Source organism: Colletotrichum navitas, assembly GCF_030913465.1.
Source record: "Colletotrichum navitas strain CBS 125086 chromosome Unknown LY79scaffold_35, whole genome shotgun sequence".
Lineage (NCBI taxonomy): Eukaryota > Fungi > Ascomycota > Sordariomycetes > Glomerellales > Glomerellaceae > Colletotrichum > Colletotrichum navitas.
This window is the reverse complement of record NW_026850581.1, coordinates 328,046-344,826: the sequence shown is the minus strand read 5'-3', so window position 1 is coordinate 344,826 and position 16,781 is coordinate 328,046. Positions and strand designations below refer to the sequence as shown.

General features: G+C 51.4%; 6 protein-coding genes and 1 non-coding gene across 7 annotated transcripts; 3 read left to right on the top strand and 4 right to left on the bottom strand.

Annotated features, from left to right (window-relative positions):
• Positions 1 to 130: 130 nt before the first annotated feature.
• LY79DRAFT_516995 (calcineurin-like phosphoesterase) lies at positions 131 to 2,708 on the bottom strand (the record flags this gene model as incomplete). The annotated part of the gene is made up of 7 exons (XM_060554878.1): positions 131 to 247; positions 451 to 1,282; positions 1,331 to 1,838; positions 1,902 to 2,193; positions 2,244 to 2,367; positions 2,424 to 2,436; positions 2,504 to 2,708. 7 exons carry the CDS (start codon positions 2,706 to 2,708, stop codon positions 131 to 133), a joined length of 2,091 nt encoding a protein of 696 aa, XP_060413492.1.
• A 325-nt stretch (positions 2,709 to 3,033) lies between these two features.
• On the bottom strand, positions 3,034 to 3,820 carry LY79DRAFT_556181 (uncharacterized protein). Its single transcript, XM_060557994.1, has one exon. It carries the CDS (start codon positions 3,694 to 3,696, stop codon positions 3,475 to 3,477), a length of 222 nt encoding a protein of 73 aa, XP_060413491.1. The 5' UTR covers positions 3,697 to 3,820; the 3' UTR covers positions 3,034 to 3,474.
• A 173-nt stretch (positions 3,821 to 3,993) lies between these two features.
• On the top strand, positions 3,994 to 6,087 carry LY79DRAFT_556180 (male sterility protein). Its single transcript, XM_060557993.1, has one exon. It carries the CDS (start codon positions 4,369 to 4,371, stop codon positions 5,734 to 5,736), a length of 1,368 nt encoding a protein of 455 aa, XP_060413490.1. The 5' UTR covers positions 3,994 to 4,368; the 3' UTR covers positions 5,737 to 6,087.
• A 133-nt stretch (positions 6,088 to 6,220) lies between these two features.
• Positions 6,221 to 6,303, top strand: LY79DRAFT_t144. Its single transcript has one exon. It is a non-coding gene; the product is annotated as a tRNA-Asp (tRNA).
• Positions 6,304 to 6,714: 411 nt separating this feature from the next.
• LY79DRAFT_590823 (glutathione S-transferase) lies at positions 6,715 to 7,455 on the bottom strand (the record flags this gene model as incomplete). Its single annotated transcript, XM_060561202.1, has 2 exons — positions 6,715 to 7,254; positions 7,324 to 7,455. 2 exons carry the CDS (start codon positions 7,453 to 7,455, stop codon positions 6,715 to 6,717), a joined length of 672 nt encoding a protein of 223 aa, XP_060413489.1.
• Positions 7,456 to 8,623: 1,168 nt separating this feature from the next.
• LY79DRAFT_516925 (peptide N-acetyl-beta-D-glucosaminyl asparaginase amidase A-domain-containing protein) lies at positions 8,624 to 10,543 on the bottom strand (the record flags this gene model as incomplete). Its single annotated transcript, XM_060554872.1, has 1 exon — positions 8,624 to 10,543. One exon carries the CDS (start codon positions 10,541 to 10,543, stop codon positions 8,624 to 8,626), a length of 1,920 nt encoding a protein of 639 aa, XP_060413488.1.
• A 1,662-nt stretch (positions 10,544 to 12,205) lies between these two features.
• Positions 12,206 to 15,305, top strand: LY79DRAFT_556169 (cation transporter). The gene is made up of 9 exons (XM_060557992.1): positions 12,206 to 12,421; positions 12,487 to 12,607; positions 12,685 to 12,821; positions 12,877 to 13,155; positions 13,208 to 13,252; positions 13,317 to 13,640; positions 13,697 to 14,526; positions 14,578 to 14,621; positions 14,675 to 15,305. The coding sequence occupies exons 1-9, from the start codon at positions 12,385 to 12,387 to the stop codon at positions 14,937 to 14,939; spliced, it is 2,082 nt and encodes a 693-aa protein (XP_060413487.1). The 5' UTR covers positions 12,206 to 12,384; the 3' UTR covers positions 14,940 to 15,305.
• Positions 15,306 to 16,781: the final 1,476 nt, after the last annotated feature.

Sequence of the window (16,781 nt, the reverse complement as noted above, 5' to 3'; positions counted from 1 at the left end):
TCTAGACTTCCAATTGAGTATAGACGATATGTACTGGTTTGAAACCAGGGATAACATCATGACAACATTATTCGAATCAATACGTCACAATCTTGGAACCCTTCATTAGAAACAGCATCGACAAGAGGTCTCAAGCGGCCGTTGTGCTATACCCGATTCCCTGTCCAACAGGACAGTTTGGCATGTTGGCTTGCCACGCCGCGTCCATCTTTGCGAACGCAGGCAAGTACGAATTTGTGGTGAACGTCTAGGACATAGTCAGCTTTCTGTCATCTTCCAAAACATGTTTCAATGGGGGGACATGTCGCAGTAGCTAACGAGAGTAGTGGCAGCTTCAACATCCGTGGTTCTAGGATCATTTGTAGGTCATCCTTCGGGTGCCAGCTCCATACTCAGGTAGACAGTAGCAAACGTTTGAAAGAAAATGTCTAATATAGTCGGATCACTTACACTAGGCAAATAGTACGAGGTGTCCTTTGACGTATAATTCGCACCCAGAGATCTCAATACCGAGATGACCGAGTTAGCAACAAAGTCGAGGAAAATCAGGTCTACCTTGGTGTCGTCCGAAATCGAACCATCATCGGGGACGCTGGCATTGACCTGGATAAAGTCGGGCAGATCGTATCTCGTAATCTTGCTGTGGGCAGTGTCGTCTCCGTCAGTGCCAAAGTCATCGCTCGTGGTATACCCCGGCGTGACAGTCTGACGGCGAACGATGCGACCTCCAGCGTACGAACGCTTCGCGAAGTGGTCGTTCGTCACGGGTGGGTCGATACAACCGTCTACCGCGGACAAGGCTGGGTTCGCTTGGCTAAAGCCGAACGAGTCGGCCGACAGAGAGCGCTTCCTCTTGGATGGGTAGTTGCCCGACTCTAAACCCTGAGTCACCTGGCTGGCAAGAGACCACGGGACGTCAGGTATGTACTGAAAGCCGTCGGTGAACGGGGAAACGATGAACGAAGAGTCGTAATCAAACGGCCCTTCGGCAAGGTCGAAACGAAGGTGGCCCGTGTTGGCGATGATAATTCTCGGTGTTGTTGCTCTTTCCTCGGTGACAACCGTGGCCGCGAGAGCGGTGCTAACCAACGAGAAGATAGATGCATTTGACCTGAAAGGCGCGCAATCAATGCACCAAGTCTGAGGTGCACATCCGTAGAGCGTGGTCAGATTGAGCTGCTTGCGAGTGGCCGTAATGTTCTGGGACACGCTGGTTCCCTTGGTTGTGTTGAAAGCCTTGGCCTGACTACCAACCGCATGGTACTCGAATGTCAAAGTGTTCCTGGAAGGCAGTTAGTCATCTGCAACATCAGTGCCCGGTTGGTCTTACCAGTCCAAGTATCGCCGAAAATAGGTGATACCGGAATCGCCAGTGGAGGACGAGAGGCTAGAAGAAGCAGTCTTCGAAGCCACATTGATCGCTTTTTGGGCAGGGTGAGGTACGCCCTCGGGGTAGAGGGAGCCCTTGTAATTACTGGACTTGATACCAGTCATAGACAGCCAGCCTACGGTCTCGCAATACCTGCCAGACTCGAGAGCAGTGGACTTGTCATCGTACACGGCGAAGTCGCGGATGTGAGTGTGGCCCCCGAAAAACTGTATCGGCGTGTCGGGTCTGACTGCCCTAATCGCGTTGAAAACAGTCTTCAGTGTACTGCTGCTTTGCGTCGGCCGGACGGGGTTGTGGCCGACAACCAAAAAGAGGTCGATCGGCTCAGTGTAGTTGACGGCGTTGAGGAACCAGGGCTGGGTAACCATTGTGGCTGCGGTGGTGATGACTGAAGCATCGGAGTTGCCGGTGAAGTCAAAAAGAACACCGAAAGCCATGATACGGAGGCCTATGGGGGCGGTTAGGTGAGTAAGAGGTTCACGTCAAGCGTACATATGATGGCGAAGCATACCTTTTGGAGTGGTGAAGTACCTGTACTGCTTGCCAATGTATTCAAGCATTCCAGTTTGGGGATTGCGGATCTGGACATTGCTGGTGAGATATCTGTCACCATAGACCTTGGCGAACTGGTTAAAGGTCTCGTATGCAATAGCGGACACATATAGCTCGTGATTTCCGATAGCCAGCACGTCATAATTGAGGTTCTCGAAAATCGGGTTCGACAACTTGCCATTAACACCAGTACCATTTGCATAAGACGAGACACCCGTGGCATCGCTGAGCCCAGCGCCATCGTGGAGGTCCTGGAATGATCAGCATAATTGAACTGAAAATGAAGTCGGGGCGGTCATACTCCAGTGTCAACGACCAACAAATCGACGTCAAGGTCATCGGCCTTCTGACGCATATGCTTGACGAAGCTGACAAAGTCACCCCAATCCGCGCCGTAGTTCTGCTCCCGGATGTGACCTTCAAGCCTGCCCAGTCCACCCAAGTCAATTTAAAAACCATGAAAAATGGAGCGGAGTCTTACCATCCGTGAGTGTCTGAAGCAATTTAATCAGCATACGTGAAGTTGCGGCATCATTTGAATGTTACATGGAGCTTTCATACCAGTAGTGTGGAGGAAGTTCAGTTGACCCCACGATAGAGGCCCGCGGGGCGCATCCACGGCTGCTTGCGAATCGGGTTGCGCACGGCGGACGTTTCGGGTTAATACGACGTCTTGCTCGGGGTGTTCGCAGCTTCCACAAGCCAGGACGGCCGGGGTGCCAGCTGTAAGGACCAGCAAAGCCAACGGGCCGTTTCCGAGACGCATATTGAGACCGTTGAAGCCGGGAAATTGACTGTTGCAGTGATCGGACAGCTGTGCCTCTACCGTTCCAGTCGCCGCGAGAACACCGCCAAGCTTTTAAGAAGATGCATTACCCGCCATAAACAAGCTTTTCTCCACGCTGACGCTACAATTGGGGGGGCGCGGCAAATTAGTGATCACTCTTATCTCGGAGAGTCGCACCGCTACTTTGCTATGGTCCAAATAATAAGATAGACTAAGAGAAGCTCCATTTATCGCCTAGTGCTGCCGATATCTGCGTTCTTTTAAGCAAAGGACCCGCACCACCTTTTCGATATTTGCCGATCTTGCCGGTGTTGTTCAATCAGGAGCCAGCCCCGGATTCTGCTAGTAACGGAGCCGCCGGATGCTACTGTGGTACCAACAGATAAGCTTGGGTAGCGGTCGTATTATTGAGGCAAACCAGTCCACTGCTGGAGAGGAAAAAATAATAAGAGAAGAACGTGGGCTGGCTCTTAGTACGCAAAATTCCGAATCTTGCAGTGAAGGTCGAGTCAAGCAATCAATGGTTCACCCGAAGAGCCGCTGTCGACAAACTATCGCGGCAGGCACCTGAACCCCTGTTAGCGGAGTGCTTTCAAAACGATGCGGCGAAGTGCCATTGTCCACTGGGGATTGAGTGGTCAATTTTTGCAGGGGGGAAGCGGCGATGTCCGCTGAGAGTCACAGTATTCCAAGAAAATTTCGGGATAAGTTATTCAGCCCTGCGATAAATGGCTTTTGTTACTCATTATATCTGTATAGGGTATTGAGCCAGGTCAAGAATCACTGTTACTCCTACAGTATTATCGGGTTCATTCTCATCGGAACTTAACTCATGAAAACATTCTATTTCCCACATTGATGACTTCAACGATTGCCGAAGCGATTGACATGATAGACATAACATCAGTATAACTATATATCGATGCCCTTGAAAAACACGGCCCTCGAGAATAAATCTGGAATTCATGTTGCATACCGAAACGTCACTTCATCGCTATCCATGAGATCCCCACGCGACACCCCCACCCTGAGATCGACCGTACCCATCTGCAGAGTAGTTGGCTTTAATACTAAGGGCCGTCCCGGTGCAGTGTCCCCCGTGATTTTCAGTAGCGAGCTCCCACTCATGCGATGGAAACATATGCCGCCAATGGCAGCCCTTCAGCAGAGTGTGATGACTCATTCGTCTGCAGCGGAACGGCTCGACCAAACCAGATTGAGAACGTCGCAGGGCTGCTGCATGGTTAATAACAACTCAGTAGCACTTTGTTTCTAGACAACCGCTAAGAGTCTCACTCTGTCTTAGTCCGGACGATTTCATTTGTCTCAATTCATCTACTGGGTGGCTGACGAGCCAAGTCGAGAACGAAACGAGGCAATACAGCCGTTGGATATCCCAAGGTCTCCTGTACTGAGTCAGATAGGACGCATACCGCGTTCACTGGCCTGCAAAGGCGTCTGTGGACTTGCGTCTCGGCTGCAGAGAGGAGGTGGTAAGACATTCGTTACTTCGGCACAACGCGAACTTCGGCCAATAGACGCCGATAGAATACATGAAACCACAGAACGCTATCATTGTGGCTGATAGATTTATTCTTGGCAAGCCTTAGGACTACAATTATCAAGCCGGTCAATCTCTATGTGTAAAGAGATGTGGCACTGCTTGTTGACCCCCGGGTACTTAGCTGGGCCGCTTCCCAACCTTGCATTCTGCGATGGTCCGCTTCCGCTTTGGAATACTACCACTTTTAGATCTTGCATTTTTCAGCCACAATTTTTGTTCAATACTATGGATTTCTTCCAAAACCAGGTCGTGCTCCTTACGGGAGCAACGGGGGGTCTTGGGGGCTGCCTCCTGTACAAGCTCGCCGTTGTTCTTCGCGTACCCAAGATCTACGTGGTAATACGAAAAACACCCGAAAAGGCCATCCAAACATGGTCCACAATCATGCCGAATCACGTCGATGAGGTCCTTCGGACAGGCAGCATCAAGTTTGTATTTGGTGACCTAACAGCCCCTCAGTACGGAATAGCGGAACACAATATTCGGGCTCTAGAGAAGGATGTTACCATCGTCATCAATGCCGCTGCCAACATAAGCTTGCGGCTGCCATTACGCCAAGCTGTCCAAGATAATTGTCTTTCAGCCCTTGATCTGGGTGAAATGGCAACGAGATTTGCCGAGCTCGTCTGTTTTGTTCAGGTCTCGAGTGCATACGCCTTGAGCGATCTCCCGGACGGTCCAATGGAGGAAAGGATATACCCTATCGGCGATGCGGACCAGCTCCTGAATGACATCCTTTCAGACAAGACGGACGGCTCGGGTGAATTCGCTTGGCCGTATGCCAGATCTAAGAGGCTCATGGAGTGTCTACTGGACCGGAGGATAGGGCAGAAGGTGCCGCTGCTCATAGTGCGTCCTACTGGTATTGCCCCTGCAATCCACGAGCCCTTTGAGCTGTACCTACCAAACGCGTCTTGCCCTCTGAACACTTTCTACGCCCGAATGATGTATCCCACGGGCGGCTCCGCGGTCTTCCACGCCCCCGTGGGTTTCTCGTCAGGCAAGAACATCGTCGATGAGATACCCGTCGACCTGGCTTCCAACATCATACTTCAGCACGTACGGCGCGGAACCTGTGGTGTTGTACACGCATCGTCGCAGTCGTACATCCCCAGGAAGTTCGATGATTACCTGCAAGACTTGGCACGCTATGTCCCCGACGACTGGAGGATCAAGATGGCCCGGCCCGTCTTCACCACCGACCGCACCGCCCGGCAGTGCTCTGTGGCCGAGTTCTACGTCATCAAGTCGCGGAACTGGCTTGTCAAGGCGGACCGGTCACGGGACCTTGACATGAGCGGCCCGATCGGCCTAGATATCGGTGAACACGATCTCCAGGCCTTCACAGAGAAGCGGGTGAGACGTATCTATGCCGAGACAAAGAAGTTTTTAGAGACGAAGGAGGAGCGCGCTAAGAGTCGGCAACTAGAGACCAAGCTGTAGTGAGGTTGGCATCAATGTGTTGGGTAACGTGGTGGTCAAGAACTATGCTGCGGTGCTTCGCGCATTCTGATTATTTTTCCATGAGTGTACAGCCAGTGAGTAGGATTGCGGTATAGGGTATACCACTTTCTCTATACTCATTTACTAGCTATCAGGTACCAGTAACCTGACACGGATTATGCTGTTTTGCTTTGTGCCCCACTGGAAAACATGATATCTTGTATGATAGATGCTTAATTACTTGTAACAGCTAGACATGTGAAAATCGTTAGTTACCTCACGCATTTCAATAGATGTGCAGTTTATCTAATATATAATCTCTTACGGACATCTATAATACCTTGATTTGTAGGCGCTGGAAAGTGTGTTTCTTTGCACCTTGCGCAAAGATACGTTCGCTGGTGTGAATAGCAGTACAGCCTTGATAAATGGTGTGCTAGGAGGCCCACTCAACCAGCTATCATTGGATGAAAACATCCGCAATTCCCCGATAGTCTAGTGGTGAGGATATCTGCTTGTCAGTCAAACGATTCGCAGGGGACCGGGGTTCAATTCCCCGTCGAGGAGACTTTTTGAGCTTTTCGCTTTTTCAACACTGTCTTATGCTATAAGGTCAAAAATCTTTTGTAGAATATGTTTCTTAACATACTTTATCGTTTTTATTTACATTAAGAACTATCTAGAGTTGGATTTAAATTTAACTTAAGTTGTTAGCTAATAACCTTCTAAGTATAGGGAACTATGTTAATAAAAAGAAAGAAAGAAAAAGCCTGAGAAAAGAGGTAGAGGATACCCCCCAGTCCATATTCGATAACGCAGAGCATATATCTATTAGAAGGGCATGAGAACTCTACAAGAGTTAGCACACTCTGTGATAGTCTAGTGCGTAATCTCACCAGATCCTTTCGTACTTGACACGCGTGGTTCAGGGATTGCTAGTCTCGGATTGGTCTATTTCTATTGTTTGTGCAAAATTGTCTATCTTTTAGCGGCAGCGGCAGCCTCCTGGTCAGCAGCCAACAGCTTCTCAATGGCGGGCCTACTAACGATGCGATCCCACCAGGAAGCCACAGCTTTGCGGCCGAGGACAATTTCCCCATATCCGCAGGCAAATAACCTTTGTATCAGCGGGATGTAGTGGATATCGACAAGCGTGAAGTCATTCCCAGCCATGTAGTCCCTCTGCTCCAGGGTTCGCTCGGCAACGTCGAAGAAGGCCTCGAGGGACCGCAGCGCGCCCGACACAACGGCCTCGTCGGCGGGTAGCCCCATAAACCTCTTAGCAAACTTCTCAAAGGCAATCTTGCCCGCGGGGTCTGCGAAGTAGAGCATCTCCTCTGACTGGGCCTGATCAAACAGCGCCGCGGCCTCGGCGTCCGAGCCCCGGGGCAGAAGCGGGAAAGAGTACTTGGTGGCGAGGTACTTGCAGATTGCACGGCTCTCGTAGAGGCTGAAGCCGTCGGGGAATGTGACGACGGGAACCTTGCCCCACGGGTGACGCTTCATATTCTCTGCAGACTGGGTAGTGCGGCAGGGATTACCATCAGCGGCAGTCCGTCTTGTCAATGATAGGACATCTTCACCCACCTTTTGTTCCCCCTGTTGCAAGTTGACGAGCACGAGTTCGTAGTCGGTGAAGCCAGCCTCGGCGAGAGTCAGGCGGACACGGTCCGTGTTTGTCGAGCTGCGGGCGCCGTAAAGAGTGAAAGCAGGAGACATATTGGAGCGGTGCAGTAGTTTCGACACGACCTTGGGACTGTTGAAAATGAGGTTCGACATGAGACTTCGGGAGCTTCAGAGTCTTGGGGGATGAATTGAGAGACATCCGTCGGCATTATATATTCATCCAGGCCGACCCTGCCAGGCTAGAACTGAGAGCCGAACGAGAATCGGTGCTGTGTATCCGTACATTGGATAGTGTAGATCATAGATGAAACCGTCAGCGTTCTCGCCAGTGCATCTGGTTGGCGGGTTCGCTCCCTGTACTCGATTGAGCTAGTGCTGACGGGATTATCTTACATGCAGCCTTCCCTGCTTAGCCGCCAGGCTGAAATACCTATTTGTGCTTACTTTATACCGATCTAGTTAGGTAAGTATTCAGGGAGATGGGTTTATCTGCCTCCCTACTCAAACTGACTTCGATTGCGGGCTCCAACCCTGGCCGAGCTCCCTTCCGTGCGGTAGACCAATGTGGAGTTATTTCGTCTCGTCGCTCTGATCCATGGGTGAGCCGCACAGCGTGATCTAGGTGTAGAGGGCGGATAGCATTGTCAAAGGTATTGTGACATGCTAGTTCCCCCCATAGGGGTATGCTACGTACGATTCGTCCCGTAAACAAAGCCCATGAATACTTCTAGGGACCTCTTTGGCGAGCGAACTGCTACTTTCATGCGGTATTCTTGTCCATTAGCTTGAGTAAAGGCGTAGTCAATCATACATAACTATTGGTTCAACTCAAATCTGTGACCTCGACCCAATTCATTCAGGCACGCCGAGCGAGGTAGGGACGTCACCTATGCCACTATCTAAGAAGAGTCGTAGAAGAGCATAGCTGGGCCATTCTTCCGTCCGAAAAAAGCCGTGCGGCGAGATTGCTGATCAAGGCCGCGGTTGAAGGGCTCTTTGTCAGAAGCCCAGTGGTAATAAGAACCTGATATTGCCGAAAGCAGATGCTGTAAAACAACGTGGATATGTCTCGGAAATCAACGGGGAGACCCGAAACCTCAATATTCGCACACAATTCTCATTAGTTCAATTTCCTATAATATTGTCTAAACTGAGGTTAATTACATTTAAATAAATTATCAAAATCATGCTCTTCAAACCAAATCCTGCCTACCCTCTCTTCTACTGGAAGACTAAAAAAGCGGTGTCTCCGGGGGACTTCTCACATCACCTTCCCCGTAACAACCTCATTCTGTGCCACGACGCTGTTGTTGTAAGCGGTCACGTCCCGGAAATAAAGCTCCTCTCCCGGCGTCTCGTACGTGCCATCGCCATCCAGCCCGCTGAGACGGAACACCTGATGCGTCCGCCCGACCCCCGACGTGACCGTGTTGTCTGCATACCGGGAGTAGTTCGCCGTGCCGTTCCTATCCGTGTCGATCACGCTGGTGGCCCACTCCGCCCCCTCCTTCTGAAAAGCCTCGAGGCCCGTCGGATAGACGGTGTTTCCCTGGACGTGGAGCTTCAGGCCTTGGTCGAGCTGCGCCCAGAGCGTCAGGTTGCCCTCGGGCAGGTACAAGGTCGTGGTATTACAGTACAAGGGGTACGAGAAGGTCGTCTCGTAATCCCACCCGGGGCTGTTGGATGATTCCTTGCCGGTCGTCGAGAACGTGTTGATGCCGCCGTAGCCATTTGCGTACAGACCGCCCACGTTTGAGTACGACAGGTTCTGGCTCCACGTCGCCGTGCCGTTGCCCTTTTGAGTGCTGACTTGCGAGGTGATGGAAAGGTTCCTCTTCGCTGCGATGGCGTACTCCAGCGTCGAGTTGAACCCCGTTGCGTTCTGCTTGATGGTCTGGGAGAACTCGATGACCGGATCCTGGTTTGCGGTGGACCCGATGACACCTGTCGTCACGCTGTCTTCGTCGTCGAGCCATAGAAACACCTTGCCGACAAGATACCAGCTGCTTTCCGTCGTGTCCGACAGGCTCGCGCTAGCGGCTCCATCGTCGACAAGCCCGACCACCCGGATGCCGATGGTGTGGTTGTTGCCATCACACAGGAGCGGCAGCCACGGGCTAATGTCGATCTCGTGGTCGCGCAGGTCGAACGCGTCGATGCCCACGATCGGCCGGTGCAGCTGCGGAACCACGCCGCCGGTGAAGATGACCGGGAAAGGCCAGTGCACGCCGGCCAGCTGCCCGTCGATCAGGATCTGGACCTCTCGGAACGGGGAGTATCCCGGGTAGGTCCCGACGTCCGGCTTGAAGGCGTCGACGGCGGACTGCGGCACGTTGCTCCACCAGAACTCTTCGTTGCCCTGGCCCTTGACGGACGAGGAGAAGACGGCCCGGTTTACGTTGCGGGGGAACCGGAGGGAGGCGGTGGCGTCTTCCTCGGGGTACGTCCAGAAGCTGCCGGTCACGGGGCTCTTCTGCGCGGAGACGGGGAGGATGAGGTCCGCGGGCGCCTGGCCCCCGCTCTGGACAGGACTATTGAAGAAGGTCGCCGTGAGCGTTGAGTTCAGGAGCCCCGTGTAGACGTCCGTGATGACGTTGTCGAGCTGGAAGATGAGGGTCTGCGGCTGTTTCCAGAGCGAGAGGTAAGCCGTCGAGTCCTTCAGCCAGGTCCAGGTGATACCGTTGGCCGTGGGCTCGGCGGTGGAGGTGGAGAAGATGTTGACGTCGCCCAGGTACACGCTGCCCCAGCGGTCAAACTGCCTGCCCTTGACCTCCACGGTGAAGTTGATCACGACGTGGTCGAATTCGAAGTCCGGCGGCGCATAGCTCCCGACAAACGGGGTCCCATAGCTGTTGGCGAACTGGTGGTCCATCAAGGTCACAGTGATGGCCTCCTCACCGGCGGCACCGGACGGGAGGAGCACAGGCTCGGCCACCTGGAACGTGTCCAGCAGCGGCGCCCGTGGCGAGGAAGTGCTCGCCGCCATCTCGACCTCATATGCGAGCCGCCCCATATGCGCCAAGAGATGCTCCTTTCCTGGGTTTCGCATGTCGAGATTCCGGTATTGCGCGGCGTGCTGGACTTGGAGCTGCCCGGCACAGACGGAGGTCACTAGGGTTCCGACCGCAAAGGCAGCCATCCAACCCCACCCCCCTGACTGCCAGATACTCGCGGACGCCATCGCTGCTCAGTGCAAATTATAAGAAGGCGATGTCCACGATGCCAGGCTGTGTCACACGGAGAACAAGGTGGCGAAGAGGAACAGCCGCTCTGCGACATCCCGGGGCGTGGTGAAGTTCCGGTGGGGCCAGAGCACCCAAAGCGGCAGGTGACAGTGGGCGTGATAGGATCGTCATAGCGTCATGACATGGGCCTTGAATGATAAGATAAACTAACCAGATGTTGCCAAAAGTTGATACGATACTCCGTAAGCCGAATGAGAATTCGAGACTGCCATCAGGCAATAGGGGTGGCAAAACAATGTCACGACTCCTGTGTTAGATGTGCTCATTGCACATTGAATACCGAAAGCCGAAAAAGTACAATGGTGTAATCCGCTCTCGTTCCCAATCCACGAAGGAATTTCCCCTCACAAATAGCGACAGCAGTTTTCAGCTACAAATTCATAGAACAATAGGCCAATTACACAAATAGGCTGAAAATGCATAAATATCTCCTTTTAGATTAGATAATGTGACAGGGTTAGGTGGCTTGGTCTCACAGGCAATATGGAGGCTGTTAAAAAGGGGAATTCTCAGACCTAATAGGAGGTCAGAAGGAGTAACGCCTCCCTTCTTAAGGGTGTGGTCGGCAGCTGCTCGTTGTACCACCAAAGTGGGTATAGTATATAACCTGCTCACCGCTTACTCAAATAGTATAGTGAACCCTAACCCTGATCTCACTCAGCATCACTTTAAGCATCTAGGCAGGCTGGCCACTGATTATACTCACTAGCTACTGATTCCACAGAGCTAAGACTAACAGCAGAAAAGCCTAATTTGACTAACGCTTTCCCTCTTTTAGTGGTGTATTGCGATGGATTCAGAAAGATATACTGCATAAATCTAACTTTCTAGCCGCAGCAAGCATCTGGGCTTGGGTACCCCCCTCCGAAGGGGTTATGCACGCCGGAAATACCCCCTGGCCACTAATCACTCCTCATGAGCAGCGGCCGACCACACCCTGATTCGTCGTCACCCTCTCCAACCTTACCCATCTTTACATTTATCGGCTTATCGTGGTTATCCTTCTTTCATCAATACATGCAGCGCGGCAGACAGGAAACCTGCGATCCTCGCAACGCATTGAACAGTGCGCAATCTCTAATGGGAAAAATAGAAAGCATAGAATAATTACAGCAGGTTGAAATCGCGATTATTGAGAAAGAAGCTCAAAATAGGCTCAGGAGGAGGAGCTGGGCTTGTAACACGTGGGAAAATCCTCTAAGGCATGGCGGCTAGGCTGGAGCTGCCTGAGGGGCAGACAGTGTGGCTGACCAGAGATACGTAGTTATGACTGTGGAGCGCTAAGCGCGACGCCCATGCCTTGTTGATCGATTGATTCCTACTTGGTTTCGTCCGCTTTGCCAGCAGCTATGCCCGGACAGCAGGGTTTGGCTGACAGCCGAAACGCCCTCGACGAACTGCGACACCCTGCTTCGCCCTGTTGTTGGATTAGAGTCAACCACGAAGGCTAACACCCGCAGGTCGTGAAAATGCCTCAAGCTTTTCCTCAAGCAGGCTAGGGTCTATTTCGCTCACAGTGTAAGAAGAGCGTGGCCTGCAGTGGGGGTGAGTCGCCAAGTTTTCGGTGCCCCTTCTGGCCTCAGGCACCGTGACTGCGCCTCTCCTGGCCGCGCTCTTAACCGGGCATTTCCCTCACAAACGCGGGCAGGCATGCTTCATTCTTGCAAGAGTACATTGGTATCCCGTCTTGAACGTCTACATTTGAGATTCCCGTTCACATCCAATCTTGGTATAATCGAAGTCCCAAGCTCCCCAATTGTAGCCCACACCCGCAGCCATGTGGAAGCCCAAGTTAAATTTCATAACCCTTCACTGTGAGTATTCCTACTAGTGGCCAGTTGCGCGAGAAGCCAAAGTTAATAGATGCTTCGAATCGCAGACACATGGATAATTTTTTGTAGCTTACTTTCTTTTGTCATCCTGTATCCGTACGGTAATTTAACCGCCGTCGATGCTTTCTTCTTCGGATGTAGCGGTTCAACTGAGTCCGGCCTTAACACGTACGTTACGATTAGTGGTCGGCGTTACGAAATTACAGCCAATAATAGATACTAATCGGTTGTGGTATGCGATGCAGTGTGGATGTCAAGGACCTGAAAACCTACCAACAGGTTTACATCTACGTGATCCCGATCATTACCAATCTCATGTTTGTCAACATGATGGTCGTTGTTGCTCGCCTGTACTGGTTTCGACAACGCCTGAGAAGCATAGGTTAGTCACACTTTTGGCCTAGCTCGGCTTTGTTTTCGCACTCACCAGTTAGTAGCCGCCACCGAACTAGGAAATTCCGATGACCTGGAAGCCAATCCTCCATTGGAGAACGGCGATGAAAGAACCTCACAAGCTGAAAAATACCCCCAGAGTCAGACGGAACCCATCCGCACTACTGAGGCAGATGCGGAAGAGAAGCTAAACAAAGCCACGAATCCGAGCCCTCCAGCCCGGCCAACCACCATCACTTTCGACGAGAGCTTCTCCCAATCACGATCCAAGCAAGCTGATGAAACATTTTTGCACGTTCCTGGCCCCAGGGACCGCGACGACGGTAAGAACATCTGATCTTGTAGTCATGCCCGAGCTAACTTCGGCGTCTATAGGCCAGCCTATGATTGAAATAGGCAAAAATATGGATAAAGATGACGGTGAGCCAATGCTACAAAAATGATGTCGACTGAGGAAACCGGCATGAAGTTCTAACCCAGATAGATGTTATCCGTCCAGTTGGACCGTCGGCGACAGGATTGTCTCGCCGAAGGTCGCATTTCCCCGAGGGTCCTGCCATGCGTGCCGCCCGTTCGATGGAGAAGGTTGCCTCGTCCGTTCTTGTCCTCGGGCAAACCAAGTCTTCGGGACGCGAGTCTCGCCGATCTGACCTCTCAACTCAGCCACGCCCGTCAGACCTTCCCAACCTATCCCGCCAAGTCACCGTTGGACGCAACTCCCAGTTCTTTCATCTGACCGAGCGTGATCGTGAGCTCCTCGGCGGTATCGAGTACAGAAGTTTGAAGCTTCTCCTCAAGATTATTTTTAGTATACGCCTGCATAACCACCTCTCTGCTACACAGGTTTGGCTGATCTAATGGCAGGTTACTGCTTCGGGCTCCATCTCCTCGGAGTTATCTGTCTTTTGCCTTGGATTCTGCACGCTCCTTCCAAGTATATAGCATGGTTAGCGGACAACGGTCAAAGCCAGACTTGGTGGGCTTTCTATTCTGCTCAGACCATGGTCAACAATCTGGGCTTTACGCTCACCCCAGACTCAATGATCACGTTCAGGGACGCAACGTGGCCGATGCTCGTCATGACATTCCTTGCTTTTGCTGGAAACACATGCTACCCTATCCTTCTCCGACTGGTCATTTGGACCATGTCGAAGGTGGTAAGCAAGAAGTCGCCCATGAAACAACACCTCCAGTTTCTTCTTGACCATCCTCGAAGATGCTACACACTTCTCTTTCCCAGCGGGCCGACGTGGATCTTGTTTGGCATACTCTTCATGCTGAACTTTGTCGACGTCCTATTGATCATTGTTTTGGACCTAGACAACCCTGCAGTCAACGACCTCGCGACGGGCCCTCGTATACTATCGGCTCTTTTCCAAGCTGCGTCAGCCAGGCACACCGGCACCTCGACTCTGAATCTTGCTCTGGTCAACCCTGCCGTGCAGTTTAGTTTGTTGTGTATGATGTACATCGCTGTCTTTCCAATAGCCATAAGCATCCGTGCCTCCAATACATACGAAGAGAGGGCTCTTGGCGTCTACAGTGCCGACAGTCACCTTGACGAGAATGACGGCGCTTCATATGTCATGACCCACGTACGGAACCAGCTCAGCTTCGATCTATGGTACATTTTCCTCGGGACGTTCTGCATCTGTATTGCAGAATCCAAAAGAATCATGGACCTGAACGAACCAGTAAGTGCTCCGCTCAGCAGCCTTTTATACGGCTTAACCTTACTTTTCCAGGCCTTCTCAGTGTTTCCAGTCTTCTTCGAGGTCGTCAGCGCATAGCAAGTAACCCACTCCATTGTTGTTCGTTCTGTATCGCTCACTTAACTCGTAGTGGCAACGTGGGGTTGTCCTTAGGACATCCTTCCGTTATGACATCGCTCTGCGGAGAGTTCACGGCATTTGGCAAGCTCGTCATTTGCGCCATGATGATTCGTGGTCGTGACCGCGGACTGCCGTATACACTTGACCGTGCCATCATGCTGCCAAACGAAGGCCAGCGTCATTCCGATGCGTTGCAACAGGATGGCGACGAGAAAATGCCTATGGAAGAAGTCTCTCGGAACCATTTTCCCACCAAGACCATCGGCGGTGCATGAGTGTTGAAATCAGAAACACGCACGCTTGGAATTTGCTGCGTCAACGGCCCAGTGTCTTAATTTAGACTACTCCGCTAAGACGACAGTATTTTGTCGCAGAGCAATGCGAGGTTTGTGCCAACCTAGTCTATCACGACGCCTTCCGGACCGGCCTCACTCCCTGCGACTAGTTACCTGCGCAAAGTCGCCGCATATACTAAATTCATGTTAGATATCTAATTAAGCTAGATCAAGCCACTTTCAACCTCAATATCTCCCACTTAGTGACCCTGCTTTGTGATATACTATCTTTCACAGTAGAAAATAGAGATAAGCAAGTGAACCTACGATTCTGGCTAATAAAATTCGCTTTGGTTGAACGGGAGCTGTGTTACGACCCAATCGGCTACATAATTATATATTGCAGAGCAAAAAATAATGCACCTACATCATTACTAAAGCTTTTGCTTTGTAGCGCAGCTATGCTTGACAACGCTTTGGGCTGGTAAAAAGACCATAAGTTCAAGGCAGAGTCGACCACATAAGTGAGAACAAGGAAGATCGTATTTACTAAACATGTCAGAAAGGGTGGTCGTATAGAGTACTAAGGTCAATAAGGGATACTATCTCGTCGGCAGTTAATTGGTCAAGAGGCGAGAAGGGTTTATCTAGTAACTTGCTTGGGCATCACTTAAATTCAAAGATACCTCTGCTCTCTAGGGATTCTGGCTATTGGCGGTTCGATGGGGCCACCTCAAAGAACCGCTCACACAGAAAGAATCTGGGACAAAAAAAACCCCGAGGCTTTTATATTCACTATTTAATCGATGAGCCCGAGGTGCATTGCATTGGATCAGCATCTGTTATCTAACATACGTAAGATATGACCCCCCCTTTTCGAACAGAGCGGGGTTTGTTATGTATCTACCGTTGGTAGGTAGTTTTGAGAATCATTCTCCAGACACAGGTGTCGATCTTACATCTGCCGCGGCAAAGAACAACCTCGTCCAAATTCATAGACTGCCAGGTTCAGTGGTGTCGAAGTACGTCGATTGATAGGATATCCTTGTTGTGTATATGAGTGTCTGATTATCCAGGAAAACCTCCTCAGCTGCTGGCCAGCCTTTTGGCCAGTAGCCAAATGTACTCGCCATCGGATTTTGGGCATTCGGCTAGCGGAATTCTTCCCATATACGTATCCGACATTCAGCCGGATTGCCTCATCTTCGTCTGAATTAAGCTATTGCATTGCCCACTTCAACAACTGGCACAAAGAGGGCACATGTCTCCGCAGAATGACCGGGCTTGGCGCAAGCTGAGCGCCCGCTACGACCGTCCGACACACTAGGTACTACGTAGTACCTAGACTTAAAATACCTCATTCCAAGCCATGTGACCCAAGGTCTCACCCCTGCCCCAGGCTGCCTCCCCTTCCATTAACGTCCATACACCGCCCGCGCCATTGCATGACACGTAAATACTGACTACGAATGTCTTGATTTGCAAACACTATGTTAAGAAAGGCTAGAAAGGCTGGACAGGCTACCCATGTGCTTCATCCCAGCCCCGTCAAGTGACATTTTCCCAGACCGTTATTTTCCTTTTAGCCTCTGCGATCAAGTGTTGTCATTTCTGTTTTCCGCGGGCTTTTCTGTTGGTTTTCTCCTTCCCCTGGCCTCTATTAATGCTTTCGGTGCTGTGAGAAAGGAGAGTGGCGCCTACGTCAGTCAACCCTCTGACATTAAGGCATTCTTTTTCCACATTCCTGCGGCCGCCGCATACTCAGCCTGCAGTCCATCACAAGGCTTTCCGACCAAACAGCAAGCCGCCCTAGACCTACATACAGCCTGCCCAGTGAGCCAG